The sequence below is a fragment of the Ammodytes marinus genome (genome assembly GCF_949987685.1).
Source record: "Ammodytes marinus genome assembly, chromosome: 1".
Classification (NCBI taxonomy): Eukaryota; Metazoa; Chordata; class Actinopteri; order Uranoscopiformes; family Ammodytidae; genus Ammodytes; species Ammodytes marinus.
Window position 1 is genome coordinate 30,659,866 of NC_137230.1, and position 20,305 is coordinate 30,680,170.

At 39.0% G+C, this 20,305-nt stretch overlaps 1 protein-coding gene across 1 annotated transcript in view; it reads left to right on the forward strand.

The window, feature by feature from the left end:
* The first annotated feature begins 2,348 nt into the window (after window positions 1-2,348).
* The window catches only part of luzp2 (leucine zipper protein 2), a 151,296-nt gene continuing 133,339 nt past the window's right edge, over window positions 2,349-20,305 (forward strand). Inside the window, exon 1 of the mRNA XM_080042739.1 lies at window positions 2,349-2,452. Within this exon, the coding sequence (XP_079898865.1) occupies window positions 2,391-2,452 (62 nt within the window). The 5' untranslated portion in view covers window positions 2,349-2,390. The remainder of the gene's footprint in view (window positions 2,453-20,305) is intronic.

The following is a 20,305-nucleotide window of genomic DNA, read 5'->3' on the forward strand; positions in this document are numbered from 1 at the left end:
AATTATGTCCAATGATCAACTGGCACGGAAAACTGTTTTAAAGACGAAAACATAAAATGAAAAGTCTGTTCTTGTCACTTTGACTCAGTCTTGGCAGAGTGACTATTATAAATTAAAACATGTTTTTGTCAATGCAAAATTCATTTAAAGAAACATCAAACAGTACTTGGCTATGACTGAATCAAAGCATCTCATTTAGGCAAAATTCAAATGAAGCATTGGTGAACAAAATATACAAATCAATTGATGTGACATTCACGCTCAGCTTTGGGGATTTATCCAAATATAATCTTGCATAATATTAACAAGATTGCTCATTTTAGGCAAATTGTTCTTCATTATAATAAGATGCTCAACAGGTTTGTTCAGAGCACTGGGACCACAAATCGCCTGATGTGGTATATGATTGAGACCGATTACGTGGGCCCGCTGAGGATGCTCTCCCTGGTAACCGAGGCAAGCTACGGACCAGCAGACTCATTAGTCATTACAACTGGTCACCAGGTTTCCAAGCATGAACTTCTAATAAGACCCAATGAATGGTCGGAAATATTTCAGTATGGAAAATTGGCTACTACTGGGTTACAACAGACCCCAAACTCTATTAAAACTCTAATGGAAATCATTTATCATGCCTATGGTGTGTGACCTCCACCTTTTGTATGGACTGCTTCAAATTCTATCTGTATTTCATGGCCTAGAGTCTCTCTTAGAAGATCCTTTTCTTCTCGAGTTGTTCTTCTATTTTGCAGAACAAGTTAGGTCTGCGGTGAGATCATTGTATTACTAGATATTTATAGTTTTCTATCAGCGTCCACGGCTGGTTGAGTTTTTTTTTTACAATACTAAATTTCCCTATTTACTAATAAATTAAGCCTGATGGGAAAAAAATATCATTTTGTTCAAGAAATAAATGGATTTCATTCCTAAAATTAACATTATGTGCTCACTAGTGCAAGTTTTTTTTCGGGGATCTTCTGTTACTTTTCGGAACGACTGTAACATTGCTAAGTTGTTTTTGTGCTACTCTAAAATTGTATCATATTTCTTCTGTGTGGGTGATGTCCATTTGCGTAGGACATTTTGACATACCATTTATGCAGTATTAGTTATTTGTCTGTGAATTATAGCAATTGTTGGGCATTCAATAATGATATATGTGTAATGGAGATATTAGAATTTAGTATAATTTCTGCATAAGTTTAATGAACTATCTTGATTTGTGTGGGACATTTTTAGTTGTCCCAGACAAAGTTGAGTTAGAGTCAGCACATATACTGTAATGGATTTTTTTAAATCTTACTATCTTGGTTATTTTAATATCATTTTATATTTACTTATCTGCTTCTATTTTAGTTTAATCTGTAGATTTTAAAGAACACAATATTTAGCATCTTAATGTAAGTTCTATCCGTTCTACATTGTGTAACTCTAACAGTACAAACAGTCTTTCTTATAGAATTATTTTTAGTTTAGTGTTTTGTGTTTGTATCTCTTGTTTTAATTAATTTGATCAATAGACCTTTGAGAATTTTTTTTCACGCCAACCAATTTGAGCACAAAAAAGGGAATAGTTTAGTGCTGCATAATTTATCTGGACAATAACGGAAAACCATTTTTAAATGTGCAACAAAGAAAGAAAAGCAAAGAGAAAACATTAAAAGATAGCCTACTTACTCCTACTGAAGGTAATTGATTTTTTCTTTCATTTTCAGTGTCCATTGACCAACAACCTACCTTGCTTTCTGCTTTAAGCACAGACCTTCATTGCTAATTACACTTAAATCCATGAGTGTCTTGCCTTAACTGAACCTTGACTTTGCTGTGACTGAACTGTTAACCCACTGAGTGTTCTGTTCCAGTATGCCCACTTTTTCTGCTAAACATTTTCGCCCCGGATCTCCTCCTTTCTGACTGCAGGCGCTAAACAGGCAGACTGAGATCAATTGAGGGGTTTTTAGTTCAGTTGGAGCAAGAACCGGCACCAAACAATGGCAAGCATGCCTCAATATCACCAATAGCTGAATCTGCACAGGCGCTGACATCATATCACTTCCACATCTCCCCTCTCTTGATTTCAGCCCCACCCGCTCCCTTGCCATTAGCAAGTCGGTCCGTGTCCCTGTGTTATTTAAAGCCAGAGATCCTCCCTCTCTCGCCCAACCACTGTGTTGCATCTGTCTGCCTCGCCGCTTGTGTGTCTGGGTGCGTGTGTGTGCGAAATAGAAAGAGAGAGAGAGAGAGAGAGAGAGAGACGGAGGAAGAGAGAGAGAGAGTGCGCTAAAAACCCAGGCAGCCAGTGGGAGAGCTAGAGAGCGGGTAGAGAGACACACGAGGGAAAGGCAAAAAAGCATCTGAGAAGGGAGAAGGAACGGGAGTGTGAGACAGCTATGAAATTCATCCAAGCTATTTGCTTACTGCTTCTCTGTCCGGCTTTGAGCCTCAACACCAGGTAAGAGATAAAATACAGGGGAGGGTTTTTCTTTGTCAGTTTCACTCTGCTAGAGACTCTGAAACAAAAGAGGGGATAGGTTCTAAGCATACAATGGGCAATCTTAGATCACTAATCTGAAGGTCTGGTCCGTCCTGCCAAATACAGAAGCCCTTAATTTGTCCTGGCAGAGGCTGTCTTGTGTGCTAAGCATGTCGGAAGACTGATAGACTTAAAAAGGGGGGACGGAAGAGCTTATTTGTTAAACTAGGCTTTTATCTTTCCCAGTTCAGGGAAGGCTGGGGAGACAATTGTCCTTTTGTGGTGGTAATTCACTGAATGCGATGCCTCCTGAATAGCCTTTCTTTAATGGTGTGACATTGCTTTTTGGCACTTTTGCTTCCCGCCGGTTCTGGAAAGGGAGCAAGTTGGAGTCAGGGGAACTGACCGAAAGGACAAGGCTACTTGTGTTGCAGTGTCTTGTGGAGAGCAGGTGTTTGTTTCTGTATATATTTGTGTTTGTGTCTGTGATATAAGGCAATGGGAGAAAACTGTCAGAAGAGTGACAGGCAAGAAGAATGAATAAAAGGAAAAATGTGTGGATAGGGGGAGTTTTGATGATTAATTAAATCATTGATAAAATGCTCCTTCTTCTCTGCCAGTGCCTGACACTACTGACTTAATGAGAGCCACAAAAGGAAATTCAGGGCTTTGACTATATACCATGGAGACATCACACACAGGGAGGCATGTATTATACAACTTGCCTTTTATTTTTTTCTCCTCTGTGCCCCCACACAAAAGAAAGATAACAACAACAATTGGATCCTGTTGTATGTCTATTTTCTTTTGAAATTAGTTAAACGTAGTTCCATTGGCATTGTTTTAGTTGTTGAAATTAACTTCATAGACACATGGCTAGTTGGCTACATGGCTACATGTGAATCCAAACACATAAATGATAGTAGAGGAAAAAAAGACAAGGTTATTGCCAACGTCCAATATCTTTATCTACACTAGAGATATACATTGATGATGCATGACATGTGACTAGGGGCTGTATTGACGTATTAACCTGTAGCATTAAGTAGTCCGCAAATGTAGCACTCGCTGACCCTTTAACACACCCATAACATGCATAAATAACCTCAGGCACAATATTTAGAAACATATATAATACAGCTTTTTTCCTGTTTAAGTTTGATTTATTGAAAGACTGCTGCATGTCTCGAGGTTTGTTTTTACATAGTGATCACCATCGTCAACCTTGGAAGTGATGTTTTGGGTGCTAATTAAGGCCCTGTTCTCATGGTGAATACGTGACAGTTTTCCCGTTTTAGTTTTTTTTTAAAACCCCGTTCAGACACATTTCATCTGACATCTTCACCCGTGCACATGTTTTCAGAGGAAACGGGACGAAATCGATGTAGTAAGCATGCCAGGCCAGCAGTTGGCGGTACAAGGTAGTAGTAGATAGCTTTTCCGGTACAATTTGATGCATAAAACCTTACTGAAACCGAAAATTAATGCCACTAACGTTCATAAAGCGGTTGGTGTAAGCTTGGGGTTACAAGTATTGTAAATGACAAGCTTTCTGTCCTCTTATTTCACCGCATTGAACTCGTGAAAACAGAAGACATGCTGATAGTGAAGGGGCTTTGTGAGCGGCTACTTTTCCTGTTAGGTGTACTTCAAAATAAAAGTCAACTCACGTTTGTCCGGTGAAATGCTGTTAATGTTTAGCCAGTGAAATGCTTTTACTGTGAAGCCGTAACCTTAATGCTCCTTTTGTTGAACAGTAACTTAACCGCTGCGCGCTGAACTATGGATAGTGTTTTTTAATGTAGAGAGAGCCGTGTACACAAGTTTATTTTGCTAGAAAAAGCGGCAGAGCACAAATCTTTCCCCAGACAAAGTGGCGGGTGCATGGTATCAATAACTTACTAATATACCACAGACTAAATTGGCGAGTGTTATAGGCCTATTTAAGCCCTGCACGTTATGTTGTCTTCTAACTTTATAACTCGTGTGTGGGTATTGACAGCAAATGTTATAGACTATGCATACGTGAAGTGGAGCCGTGACGTCAGCGTTATCAGGGGAAATGGTTTCGGTGTTCACACGAAACCAAAACCTTTGTGTTTTCCAAAATATCCTCCCTGGGAGTAGATCTCAAAAACTTGCGGTTTCATGCCTGCGTTTGCACCGTTTCATGTTGCCGTGAGAACAGAGCCTAAGAGGGAGGCATTTCAGTGGTAATTAGGCAGGTCAGCACAGATTGTATGCTATACCCCTTAAGGGAGATTGTCATGAAAAGTAAATGCCAGGACACAGATATAATCAATCTTTTATTAGATAGTTTGTTTCTAAACTCTGTATTAAGAATGATGTGTTCAGAAGGCTGTGTGCAGAGGGTTTTTTTCAGGCAAAGGTGATACCTCAAACTGTATCTTAATTGTCCTCGATTTGTTGTAAATAAATAAATATCATGAAACAAAAATGTGCCCGTTCTTAACATTAATGCAATGCAACATCTGCAAAGATGGCAGAATTGAAAGCACTAACCATGATCAGCTTATCTTAAAGAGCTGTAAAATAATACAATTAAACAATAATTGAATTGAAAAGATAAATGGACCCTGATAACAAGTTGTTAAACAACACACATCGAGTCATTTTTGAGGATGTAATTTGGGATGAGGTATTACCTAACAATATACTGAAAAAAGAGACGTTAAATGAATGTTCTGTCCTTCTTCAGATGTCATCAACCTGAGTACAGAACAGCTTGTAATTTGACCTTTGTGGCTAAATGTACTTGCTAGTAGCCTTTGTGATCATGGCAAGGTTATACAGGGCAAAAACTCAATGTGTATTCCCTTTTTTCTAAAGATTTCTCATCACTACAAGCATATCTAGTTTGATTCAATGAAAGCTCACCAATGAATAGGAAACTACTTGATCCATAACACCTGTCCGCTACGTCTTGGTTCTGCTCCTCCTACAGGGATTGCCATGTAATTGTGTGATATTCAGTATAGGTAAATCCTTTTAATAGTCAGTGTTAATTAGGTAGCGCATTATTGTGCTACATTGTCTTTTGATCTCCTGCTGCCCTGGAGTGGTTGTGCAGACAGCTGGCAGTGATGCAATGAACAATACGTTCTTGGATCTTTTTTTTTTCTTTTTTTACTATTGCTGACATTGTCATGAATTTACATTTGATGAAAAGCCCAACAGATTCTTCATATTTTTTCTTCTTTCTTTTTTGGTCATCAATGTTGGTTCCTCAAGCACATGCAATTTTGTTTTTATCCTGGAGGTCATGGGCCCAGAGAAGGCTTATCTTTTGTGGCATCCTCATTTTTGTTGTTATTGTAGTAGTGTAACATTAATGAGATGGTCCGTTAGGTGCATCTGCAGAGGGTAAATGGATTGTGACTTGAGCTGTCTAGTGTGCCTATTGCTTTGCCTCACTTTGCTTGTTTCGTCATGGTCATATCAGTTGTGCGTGAGAGCAACCATTTCATATTTGAACTGCAACCTCCGTTGTGTGACCTGATGGAGTTGCCTAAGGGAATACAATCATTCACAATTTGAAACTTTGTAGAATATAATTTCTTCTTACCTCTGTAAAATTCGCAATATGAGCTTGTTGGATCCGGTCCCTGCTCATATGAGAGTTTGATTAAGAAGGATTTGACTTTAATGAATTGAGTAGATTACTCCAGCCACATAATGGTGGCGCGGGGCTATTGTGTCATTGTATAAATCGATAGGTACTCAGGCAGAACACAAGGCTGCATTGACACTAGTCTCGTGAGATATGAGTGTCTACCCCTGGGTCAGGGTTCGATGGCTAGAACAGTAAGACCGCTCTTCTGCATTTGGCATGTTTTTCTTACTCTATACAGATCAAACAGCTCCACCACTTTATACATTGAAATATTCCCTTACAGAGCATTTTCTTGAGACACGTTTGACACATTTTCTTGACACTATCTTTGATGTCTCTTACCTTACCAGACTCTTCTTGGAAACGGTGATATCTGGTGGGATCTTCCACAGCATCAAATATTTATGAGTATTTTGGACAGCAATTAAATTGAGTACAGAGAGCCTTGGATTAGACAGTGCAGAAACTCAGCTGCGCTGCTTTATATCTTAACATCTGCCTGTGGATATGAGCATATTGTAAATTAAATAGAGTATCCATTTAATATTATGAAGGGTCAGACATGAAAATGAAGATAGTTTATGAGGTGTAGCTCTTAAGGATGGAGCTGGCTAGGATTATAATAAATGTTAGTGATATTTTTGACCATGGTCTTTTTCCCCTTGTGATAACAGCATGTTATTCTTCATTCTTTTCTTCACACGCTCAAGAAATTCAAAACATTATGTCAGATTTTTCTATGTAGCCTATAACACACTGAATGTGTGAGTATTTTACAATTCATGTCATAAAAACAGTTTTCAAGGATGGAATATCATTGCTTGTCTCCACCGTTTTCTCTCTGTGGCCTGTGAAGCTGAAAGAGTGCTGAAAGGTGCTCTGTCTCTTGTTTAATCATTGCTAACAGCAGATGCTTCCTTTGTCTCGTCGCGATCTGTCACGTTCACTGAGTCAAAAACATTCCACTGATCATTATTTACATCCGATCAATACTTTCTTACGAGTGACAATGAACACATCCAATCAAGATGTACAGCAGTCTAGAGAAACTCCAAATGTCATCTCATTGAATGAGCACTCGCCGCTTAAATTAAGTTCTGCTATTCACCTTGAGACGTCTGGTTGAAAAATGCCCTGAAGTCCTCAAGTTCACGAATACTGTCACTCACATTGGGAAAGTGAGAATTGACTATGGGTCATGTGAGGAGCAGATGTAGAATTAGACCAGACGGAGATGGTAAAGTCAATTTATACATTGATTGACTGCAAATGGGTAGCAGGGCTAATGACTAACTGGAAAACAATCTGCCTCTTATCCCTGGGCATTGTTTAGCACTTTGGTAATGAAAGAGCTTTTATTTTAAACAAATAAGGCTTATCTAAATAAGTGTAAAAGGCAAAGCTGGCCTATAATTTCTTTCTTTAAATGGCGCTTGTCTGCGATGCCATTTTCCTTGATTGTTATGAGGTGGGCTCCATCATTATTCTAAATTAACTGGTGCTTTATTGATATTAAAATAATTCATAGAGGCCGGGCATGTTTGAACTCCCACCTTTGTGCAAATATTAATTAATTTTGCAGAGCAGAAGTTTGGAAGAAAGAAGAAAGAGGTGGAGTCACCGATTCTGAAGAATGCTTGATGCCAAACACTTTTTGTTAAAATCAGTGAGTATTTCCTCACAATCTGCAACCTGTCCATACTGTGTGTTCGCTGGAAAAAATCCAGTGTTAATACACAGCCTAAGCTCTGTAAACGGTTATGTTGCTAGCTATGGTGGTCCCTGTTTAGATATCCTTTGTTTAAATACCAATTCACAGAGCCTAGGCTAAGTATTAACCCCAGATTTTTTTTCAGCGCACATACAATACTGACTGGAATAATGGAATTAATTTATTCTGAAAAAATCGTAGAGGCCGGGCATGTTTAAACTCTCACCCTTGTGTAATATTTATGTATTTTACGGAGCAGCAGTTTGGTATGAGGCAGTTAAAGTGTCTAACTAGACTGATGGTGCACCTTACAAGATAGGCATATGTTTAATCAACATACAGAGGTAACCTCTGGTTGACTTTTAATATGGTGTTGTGGTCTGTGTCACCATTGGGCGTATGCAACATGAAATAGTTGTATGTGGGAACATTGCAAATTGAAATTCAAAGGATATGGCATAATGGTCACACCATGGCAACCACATGGCAGTAATGAAGTGGGCTACAATAAACAGAACCTTGGGTGGCTCTGACAAATGAGAAAGTAATTAAAAGGACCACCATCTATGCGCTGTGAAGAGTAGTCGGATATTTTATATTCAAGGCCGCACTTCAGGTGCTGTGCTGTTGCTCTCAGAGCACATCCGACATGACAGTAGTGTTTTTTTTTCAAACCCAACAAAAGTGTGTGTCATGGACTACTTGTTATCTCACTTACTGGAACACAAGGTTTAATCATTGAAAAGCATCATGCTGTAGTTTAGCTTTCAATAAGTCAAACGTTTGCTCGGTGTTGGTATGATGTCCCTGAGGGAATAATCACAAATTTTAATATTAGCAGGATGGTTTATTCTCATTTTGTAATTAAGAGTATTGGTACTTGTATGGTCAATTAGTATTTAAACATGATTGAACAGTGAGTGTAATTGTAGCTTGACTTGTGCAAAGAAACGTTACTGACCTGCCATTATCTCGATCTTAAAAGGATTCAAACTAAATGATCATAGTCGTTAATTAACAAAAAGGGCCTTGACATTATCAGCCACAAAACAAGTCACACTACTGTTAACAACACTTATTGACTTATTCACTTTAGATGAACTGCAAATGTCAAACTGTAGTCATATATATGTGTAGTGGGCTAATACAAAAACTACATTATTAACAACACTATATCCCCTGTTTCTGAGTGGATGATTGTTGAAATGGTTTCAGTGGGATGTTGATTGAAATAGAATAACTATTTTGAGTCTGCTGTTTGCAGTGGTTTTAAGTTGAACTGTAGCTATCAAGTTGAATCAATATATTTGTAAAACTGTTCTTAGGATTAACAAACTGTATTAACATAACTTGTGTTAGGATTTAATAAAGATACACAATAATGTTATTAACAATAAGATATGCAGAATATACATTTTTATTAATTATATGTAACATCTCTATTCTGTAAAAAACAGTGCCTCCTAGTTTTGTACAAATTCCATCTGTTGATATAGATTGAGTAAGTTGCTCATGTTGATTAAGCCAATCAAATCTTACATAAAGTACTAACGTCAAAGATCTGTCATAGGCAATGCAGATGGTGCCAGACTGAGCCAAACAGCAGCTACACAACATTAGACCCACTGTCTCTGAACAACAACCCACATGTAGCTTTCCCGCTTAAGTCCTCTCTTCTAACTTAGAAACATAAGCACACATCTTCCACTGCACTTTGGCTGTTTTAAAGAGGGACAGATATAATCATTCCCCAGGGGAAAATGCACAGCTAACACCATGTGCTGTAGGACACCAAACATTATTCCATACTGCTCACAACAAGCTGTCTGCCCATCCCATGGAGGCTACAGCGCAAGTTTGTTTACTTAGTCTATGGTTCCCTATGGTGTAACACCGGCACTCTGGCAGCCTGCCAATTTATGTCAATCAAACATAGACATGCCCCTCCAACAGGCTGGGACAGAAAGGAACATTTCTGAACATTTAATTTCCCCAATACCAGGGTTCAACATAACTTTTTTTTCCTACTGGCCCGCCGGGCCAGTGGATCCGAGTTTTACTGGCCCCTTGTATATTTTCACTGGCCCTGCACACACTTTTTTTTTCTTCATAATTTAGTGTCAATAATTATAATACCTGTATTAGAAAAATAAAGAACGATAACCAGATCTAAAGGGAATATCTATACTGTAACAGTATATATATTCCCTTTAGATTTGGTTATTTTTCTTTTAGTTAATTATATGAAATGTTGATATTGCTCATACACATAATATAAAACCAGGCAAACATATTGAATTAGAAGCCTACAACTGAAAGTATGTTGAAAGAGTCGGCCAGTATTTTAAAGTCCAGTAGTTTGATGGTTGTTTTTATTCTTGAATTTGGGCAGTTTAATGAATAGTTCACCTGCAGAAGTCATGTGTGGTAGGCTGTTTTTATTACTTTCTCTATATGCATTAGGGATGTGAATGTGTCGACCGAATGACCGGTTTTCCACTTGCGCTCAAGTTGACTTTAAAAATAGAATAGAAATCCGAAAATCAGTGGGTTATGCCGTTTTTTTAATGGGAGATTTCACCGTGTATGTGAGTTCACGTCTGGTCGTGAGCGTCCGGTGTGGGACCATTTTTTCAAACTATTGATAAAAAACAATGCAGTGCAAAATATGCAGCATAAGTTAAACGCTCGTCTAAGACTATGACGTTAAATCACCTTAGAAACACACAATGCCTTCGTCCGATCACAGCAGCGTCTCACCGTGTGATCTAGCCAGCGAGTGAGCCGCCGCACAGATGAACTGTGGTTTGTGGCTAAAATAATAACCGGGGATATTCTCCCCGTTAGCGATTTCAATGGGAAAGACTTCCGCGATCTGATTGAACGTCTCGAGCCTGAAAACACAGTGCCAAACTGCGCGACTATAGGAACTGTACAGTGAGCGGAGTCCCTCCGTTCGTTTCTGTCTACAACCGACACAATCACCGGAGACGCATTCACAGCGTTTAAATAACGCCTCTCATTTGTATTACCATTGGGGCTTGCATGCAAATACTGTAACATTACGTCGGCAGATAAAGGAAAAGCGCAGTTATCATTTTCTGCACCTCAACCTCTGCTGTGGGAAGAAAGAAAGGAGGCAAAGCAAGTCGATTGATTTGTCGACTCGCAGGCGGACGGTAGGCAGCTCTGCCAACGGAGCGAGAGTGCACCCGCTTGTTGCTCCGCCTGTCAAAACGCCCACGCATCGTTTGTCCACTGGCCTTTCATTAAAAAATATATTTTATATTAGGTTTACAGTGTTTCCCCCAGGAAATGTCTTAGTCAAGGTGGTCACTGTCCAGCCGTACAGGAGGCGCGGCGCGTAGCGCCGCGGCGAAAATTTTGGGGGTATTTTGCTCAAAGATGCCAATGCGCCCTAAAGAAATAGTTCTGTTTATTTGAATGACACTGACCTTACAGTTGTGCAATTTTGTTTGCTATGTGCACATTTTGTGCAAACATGCAGACGGTACAAAATACAATTAAAGAAAAGTTCTACTGTTTTGGTGCAATACCATGCAGACACACTAAATAAAAATAATGGACCATACACTTAACATGTGTATCAAAGTGCTTTTTAAAGTTCCTTTTTGGATGGGGGGCTGTTGTGAGATTATTGTGGACAATAGGCATACTGTGATGCGATTAATTCATATATGGTTATTATTAGCCTACTTGCTTGATTTCTTTTTAAATACAGGTTATTGGTTGTTTTGGAACATGTATTTCCAAATTTAAAACATAAAAATAAAGCAGCATTTAAAATTCAGAAAAATAAATCTTGTATGGCTACACTAGCATGCTGTTTGAAAAATAATTCAATAATTGAAATAATACAAAGTGTTTTCCCCTTAAAATTACTAAATGCATTTCAAAGACAGTTACAGTGTGCACTTCTGTAAACTTACTGAAAGGTGCCTGGGCCATCACTCTCATGCATGTATCAGACTTTTCTCTGCGCTGTATGAGCCGATAAGTTGTGTTGCCACGGTGATGTGGAGTCTTAAACTAGTCTAGCTTTGCAGAGCACTTCTTTCTGTTCAGCTAAATATCCCCATAGAACCGCACTGCGTTTATTATCGCCACAGGTTAAATGTCGGTTTGCTGCTGCTCGTTTCCCGCGTACATGCCGTAGTCGCGCGCAGCGCGGGACGGTCGCGCGCGCAGAGCCCCCGACACAGAGCAGCTGATAGTCTGAGCAGAGAGAAACGCTTGGAGACATATGTGCACATTTATTTACCGCAAATCACGGCCTTTCGCGCATTTCTGACCATGAAAAATCACACATCGCGCTTGCTAGTACATTAATTGTGCAGCACTAAAAATAAAAAAAATAAAGATTTAATTTTTTTTTTTTTTTGTCGGTCAGTAGTCAAGGCGGGGGGCTGGTTTTGCTAAGGCGGCCGCCTTAACTATAAAGCGCTGGGGGAAACACTGGTTTATTATATTGAGTCTTAAATAAACACTGCTTTCATTCCGACTCTCAACGCGCATTTCAATGAACCATGATGTAGCCTAGTCTACAAAAAGATACTGAACTGTGATTGGCCAGTCACTGGCCCGGGCGGGACAGTGACTGGCCAATCAACTTGCCCTGCATATGATTTTACTGGCCCCGGGCCATCGGGCTATACGTTATGTCGAACCCTGAATACTCTTTTATATAAAATAAATACATCTAACAATACACAAAAGTGTCATAGCGCATCCATTACCTCCGAGCGCGTAAATCTTCAACAAAATATGCAGATACTGTCAAAATCGGTTCCGGGGAGTATATAGGGATTATTAACGTTTTTTTTTTTTAATTAATTAATTTATTTATTAATTTTTTATTTTTTTTATGTTGTTTTTGATGGAGTGTTTTTCTGGAACAAATATTCGAATATTCGCTCGGAAAAACCAACGAATATTCGAAGCCTGAAAACTGGCATTCGGGCCAGCCCTAATAGGCACATGTGTTGTTGTGTGTGTGATAGTACCCAGTCACTTATTTACACATCAAACAGCTTTTAGAATATATTTGGCTCTTTAGCTGGCAGATGTTAACACCTCTAGGAGGGATACAATGTTATTGATATCAATACAGATACTGATACTAATTATCATTAATGATACTCTGATATTACTCTCCCTATTTGGTGCAAAAAATACAGACATGCATGAGCTGTTTATTTTATTTTTTTGAATGTTCACAAAAATAATTTACCTTTTTGCTTGACTGATGTTGTCCTTGGGACTATTTAGAAAGATAAATTAGAATTGCTTAAAACTGATGCTTACTTCTTTGGCAATTTCGAGAACGTCACATTTTTAGTTTTGCAAGTCTCGTCAGCATCAGAGCCAACAGGCTACACTGAGGGCATAATTGCAGCAGTCACTTTTTCCTTAAGCATTGAACCATACTGCACTGATTCAGATTTATAGAACACTGTATATGCTGTAAGTGTTTTATGAGGTTGCTGGTGCTTTACAAGTTACTACCTTTCTGCACATTTTCATTAAATTCACTTAAGGGAGCCTACACTTTTTGAATGTTTTGCCCTGTTAGTCATGTTTTATAGGAGCAGTGTAGCTGTAGAGTGCTTGTAAGTATTTAGGGGCCGGTGGAGCAGAGAGAGAGAGCGAGGGGTGTAGAGTGTTATCGGAGCAGAAGAGAGAAGTAGCAGGTTGCGAGAAGCAAGTAGCAAGTGAATGTGCGGTGAAAGTCATGGTTGTATATAAATAACTACTGCAGCGCCACGAGACCGAGGCGACGTCTCTGTGTGCTGTGTTTTCCAACTGCCGCGAGAGTGAAGGGTTGATCCCAAAGTAAGTTAACGGTAGACCTCGGCCCTGGCGGACGACAGAAATCCCCCTGTGCATTCAGACTACGGTCTGGACCAACACAAGGCTGGAGAGCAGAAACTGTGAACAGGCACGGCCAGTTTCTGTCCAGCCGACCTGGAAGACAATGTTGAGAGCTAAGTGTGTTAGCTGGAAAACTATGAAAAAAGTGATGAAAATATGCTGAAATATTAAATAAACTATAAGGAAGTTTAACATTGTCCAAACGGTTATTTTGTAGTTAAGTCAATGACCCCTCGGACAAATATGTCACAAGTGTAAAGCACATGTAGCCTAAGATACTTTTTATTAATTTTCTGTTACCTCTCAAATAGTGTTGTGTTGTTGAACTCTTCATGCACCTCACATTTTATATGGCTGTTGATTTGCGGAAGCTTAAGTTTTGATGTTTCACTGCTTTTTCAACCAGCATGCTATTCTAATCATTTACTGCTGTCAGTATATATATATACTGTTAGTGATTGGTTGTCACAGTCACAGACGCCGTTGTACTTGGCAGGCACTTAATTGCACAGTCCCTGGAAACATGATGTTTGTGTACTTCCAGTGATGATTCATTAGTATAAGTCTTTTGTTTTACAGATGTATACCCTTAATACTCAAATGCTGAGCACCATCCTTTGTCACACTGCATATATGAGTTTATTCAGGACACATGAAGATCCATAGTACGATGTATAAAAAATAGACTCAATACATAAATAACAACAAAAAGCACACCAATGCATGCAGGTTAAAAAAAACACAAATACAATAAGAGATCAGCATACAACACTTGCAGTATACAAAGATGCCCTCCAATGTCTCCAGAGTGTTGATGAGAACCTGACAGAGCTGAGTCCAGGCTTGGCCAATGCCTGAATAATACTGTTTTCAGATGCTGTCAACCTACACATAAAACGATACATCAAATTCCTAATTAAAGCATGACAGGTAGGCACACCAACATTTACAAACATTTGACTGGCACTAGACCATCTCGGTATTCTGAGAAGCATCCGCATTCCGTCATTATACGCCACAGTTAGTTTTTTCATATTGCTTTTTCTGTAAGCACGCCACAAATGGGCAGTATATAGCGGGGTACAGAATGCTCTAAATAGCGCGACCTTTACAGCAGTAGAACACATGTTAAATTTACGTGCAAGCATATTGGCTTGACCATACATCTTACGACACTGTCTTTTGATGTATTTATCACAAAAGCATTAACAAAATGGTGCCCTAAATACTTCACATCATCACATACTTTAAGAGCAGTACCAGATAAAAATAAATCAGGAAATACCAATGTCCTGTCTTCTTTGCCTCTGACAATCATAATATTGCTTTTATTTGCATTATATCGAATATCAAAATCCACACCGTATTGGGAACAAACCTTCAAAAGTTGTTGTAAGCCAGCACTATATGGGCAAAATATAACCAAATCATCTGCATACATAAGGTGATTAATGAGACTATTGCCAATCACACATCCTGTATTGCATGCATTCAACTGCTGTGACAATTCGTCCATATACACATTAAAAAGAAAAGGAGATTCCACCTTGGCGTACACCGTTACTAACATAGAAAGGTTCTGGCACAGAATCCCCCCATTTCACCTGCATAGACTGATGAGCGTACCAGTAGACTAAGATTCTAATAATGACTTTAGGCACTCCTCTATGATGCAACTTAAGGAACAGTTTCTGATGATTCACACGATCAAATGCCTCATATAAAATGCTTCTGATTTTCTGTTGCCAAGCAGCTATTCCCTTTGAAGGTTAAGAACAATGAATCATGCAGCATTTGCTCATGTCTGTAGACTGACGTTCAGGGCTTTTTGCTGTGTTCTTTAATGTTGATGTCAGTCACGGCCTTTAGATTGAAGTCAAGGTGTATTCATCTTTTGTGCTTTACATTATGTGATGTCATTCTGTTTGAATCTGAAATCTGTGCTGTGAGCCACCAACCACATGCACACACCCATTCACACAGTAAATCGTTTATAGCTGATTACCATTAGGACTCATTATTGTAATTATAGGATAAAAATCGGATATTTTTGAAATACCAGAAACTAATGAGGAATTCCCTTTACATTTTTCCCAGAATCCTTTGTGACGCCAACAAATGCCCTTTTTCTTTGTCCGATCCACAGTCCAAATTCCAAGTACTTTTGTTACAGTGATATAAACTGAGAGCAGCACATTCTTAGCTGGAACCAAAGAATGTTTGGCTTTTCTGCTTAAAATGAGCATTCATCGATTGAATTGAATGTTGATTTAAATCAACACCCACCATCAATAATTGCAGTTGTGGATTTTCTTGTAGGATTTAAAAAAAATATATATATGGTGGATTCAGTGGGTAGGGGAGAACGGGGGAATCTGAGGCATCGGGTAATGTGAGCCACCCTCTGTATCTAGGCAACGGAAAACATTTGTGGTCATGTGAGATGTATGTTTTCAAGCCCCTCTCATTTCCCCTTGGCCCTGAAAGAGAGGACCTCATGGTGCTGTCGTAAGCATGTTTTTTTTCACCAAAATAGGTATTTTACATGTAAAAGTAAATTTTCTTGCTGTCAACTTAATCAACTGTTGTGCCAAAGCAAATGTATTCTCGTAGAAAAACTTCTATCATACGTGTTGATGAACTACCAACATATAAAAACCATGTGATGATTTTAGCTAAAGATTAGCCTGAAATGCTGAGAGTTAGTTTTTTCTCAAATTGTGGTGGTGGGGGAAAGTGAGCCAAATGCTGTGGGGGAAAGTGAGACACTGTCTCACTTTCCCCCACCATGAGGCACACGTTAAGTTTAGTCTTAAACATATTTTAATGTAATATTACATAACATATGTTTTATTTTAATGTCATACACATTGTAGAAACGCCATCATGCCAAGGAAATACACCAGGAAGACGACCTGGGGCAACCACACGGAAAGAGCACCTTCTCATCTTTCCCTGTAACCTTCAGGGCTGGAATGTAGAATAGGCCTAGTTGTAGAGTATGACAGGCTGATGTTATAATCCAGTTGGGTCTTCTCCTGTGTTCTAAGTCCCAGGCTGTTCTCGCTGGTTCTGATTTTCCTATGCTTTGACCCCCAGACACAAGCTGGCTCTAAGGGTCCTGTGTTCTGATCCCCAGACTGTGTTCTAATCTAACTGGTTCTATCTTTAATTTGAATCTTATTAAAACCTTTTGAATTATAATATGTTTCATTTGATTTTGTTCAGAGTTACTTTCAAGTGTTTAGAAAATTTGCTTTGCTTAATTGACCAAACCCCATCATTCTTTTACTAGTCCGACATTAGTTCTGGAATGTGTGGCTAGCTTTCAGGATTCTAACTGTTACAATATGTGTTGTTATGGTAGTTTCAGAGTGGAAAAAGTAAGTGGATCAGTTTAACCCAAGCTGGTTCACTTTACCCCCTTGATTTTTCTGGTCTGTCACAGTTTACCTAAAGTGAGCCACATGACAACTTTTTTTAAAACAATCATATTTTCACTGCCCTTTGTCTTGAAAAAATTCTGCTAATGCCCATTTCTAGGAAACATCCTGAATTAATGGGAAATGTGTAAATTTGAGTGATACTTCATTTTAGCTTGCATATAGGCCTTTCACACCGCCGCAAAATCGGCGCTAGTTCTGGGCTAGTTCGGAGTTAGAGCCAGTGTTTTGGTTTCACACCGCCAGAAAGCCTGCTCCGGGCCGTAAAAACCGGTTCAACTCATACCCCAGGATTGAGCAGGGTTTGAAGTGAACTGCTTGCGCCAGCGGCCGGGGGAGGGATTATCCTGACCAACCAGACCAACTAAAACCTCATGCCCGCCATGTTTAAAAACACCGCTACTACGAGACGTAAACATAACATAATTACCGAACGTAGCGATCAAATTGACCGGCGAGAATGCGCTGTATGGGTCCTGTTTGGTTAAGAAAGCAAAGCGAGAGCTAACACGTGTAAAAATAAGACGTATTCGCCGCTGTTGTTGTGCTTAAAGGTAGCGGTAGCTTTAGCGTTAGCCACAAGAGCAGCGGCGTCGGGCGACGTACACACACGTTTACAGTGACGTCATGACGTTGCTCTCTTGCCGGCTCCATGGCTGTCTCCGGTCGATGTGAAACCAACCGGTTCATAACTGGGATAAGGCTGTAACCAGTTTTGAACTGACCCCAACACCAGCCTGGAACTGACTCTTGGTTCATTTTGGTGTGAAAGGCCTATTAGAGGGGAGCAAATGTAAAAAGTGGCTCAGATTACCCCGTTCTCCCCTATATTCATTATTATGTGTTTGCTTAATGTTAGATATAGACACATGCAATTCACAATCCAGTTGCTTATCTTTATTCAAAGGTCCTTCTGACATTGCATGTACTGCTACAGTATACACTATTTTAAATTCCAATTGGCTATGTTATAACTCTGAATGTTTCGGCATAGATGTACTTTACTCTTGAGTTTTAATGTCATTAAAAACCTATTTTACATAATCAATAAATAAATAATACAATTTCAATTATTCAAATCATGACCTAGATCATTGTAGTCTAATTACTAAATTATACTGACTTGCATTTCCAGGGAGTGTTAACAGAAGAATCCTATGACTAACATCGACATAAATAGTTTAAAACCATTCTATATAGGCTCAAGAAAAACACCCTTGAGGCAACAGCAACAGTCAACAGTAGCCTTTTTTCTAAAGGCATCTTAAAACATGTAGATAGAACAGTGAGTTAAGTGACAAAGAGAGGTCATCAATGTTCCATCACTTCAGATTGTATTAACATTGTATGTGATCCTAGAGTTATGACTTGGCAAACACACTCCCTCCACACAACACATCCTTGAATCCTTCTGTAAAATTACTCAAGATAAACTGAAATTCTTTAAGGCGTTTGATTCACCACAAGTCCTTCACATTATATAATTCCTCTGGGAAGTCATTGCTATGTAATAGTAATCGAAATAAAGTTTAATTATCGAGTATTTATGCCATTAAGACTAAGGGAGATGAATGTTAGTTACCATTGTTTATTTATTTCCTTTATTTATCCAGATAGGAGTTGTTAGGCAGACTGTCTTTCTCAGGAAGAGCAAGTTTCACAATCAAAAAGTTAAACTCTTTCACTCTGGGGAGCTGCCCTTCACAGATTACATGTTCTTCGATTGAACGGCTCTACTGAAGCAGTTACTTTATTGCTATCTCGAGACTATTGCTACAGAAGTGATCAGGGAATAGCATGAAGAGGGGTTTACATGTTCACCTTCCCCAGCCAACATTTCCTCAGCCTTTCTCTGTCATCCTTATACACTTCTTCTCTAATCATTAAACTGCAACCCAGAAATGTATCAATTCATTACCCGAATGTCATTTTTTCTTACTGTTCAATTGTCCAATGAATGGACCAAAGTGCTCAAGGCATTAATCTCAAAATATTAGAGGGATCAGGGAATGTGGAGGTAGTGGTTTTGGCATGAAGAGAGGATGGGAATCATAAATACCACAGGTCTTGAGAAAAATGCTTAGATCATAGATCAGCATAAGAAAAACAAAGAGGAAGCTCAGTGTTTTTTTTTCAATGTATTTATTGTGTCACATTTGTTTGTGCTGTAGTTCTGTTGCTGTCTATTGAGACGGCTCTGATTTGTAATAGCTGTCATCATGGCTGTTCTTTCATTAATTATTTCCCCCATAATTTTTTTCAAAATGTCTCCTGATTCATATATTTTTTTTTCTGAGCATTAATCAGCCAAATCTATCAAGTAAAGGGTTTAATGCTGCACTATGGCTACCAAATTAGAATTAGCCTATTAATGATCCATGTGTGATTCAGGCAAAAAGTCTTAGCTGCTAACAACAAAAGTCATCTGGAGACTTCAAAGCTTTTGAATGATCAGAGATGTACTATGACCTTAATTGTAATGTAATGTAATGTAAAAGTGGTAATTAAACAAAGAACGATGTGACATGACATTTCTCCCGCCGAAGTGCTGGGCACAAATCTAGAAACACCTGTGCAAAACAATGGATTCCAGTCACATTCCATTGTGCTATTAGTTCAGGGTTGTTTTGATTTGATTGCTCTCTTCTTAAGAACAGAAATACACCAACACCTGCAGAGAACATGATATAAAACCATGCCCGCGCGGTCTGTTTTCATCAGTATGATTGCAAAACATTTCTTTCATTTCCTGTATGTAATACAGTATCTTGTTCCCACAGTTACAAACTACACACAGCTACAGTGCTGACGGGTAATACAAAAATGCAGTTTCCCTCGCAGTTTATTGAGTCTTCATCTCTTTACAAAGCTTAGTGGATGTTTAATAAAAATCCATCATAATTCAGACATATAAATTGTATGCCAGAGATGTGGACAATTTACAACTTTATTTTTTTTAACCATACACATTCTCATATCACCTTTTCCAAAAGCACAACAACCTGCAACTGTTTTGAGAACACAACTCGATATTGAGAGGCAGGGATTCACATTTCTAAAGTACTCAGGGGATCCATGTCCCCACCCCCCTGTAGGAATTATTACAGAGGAGGCTGTTTCAAGCGAGCAGCATCAGCTATCTGAATAGGGCC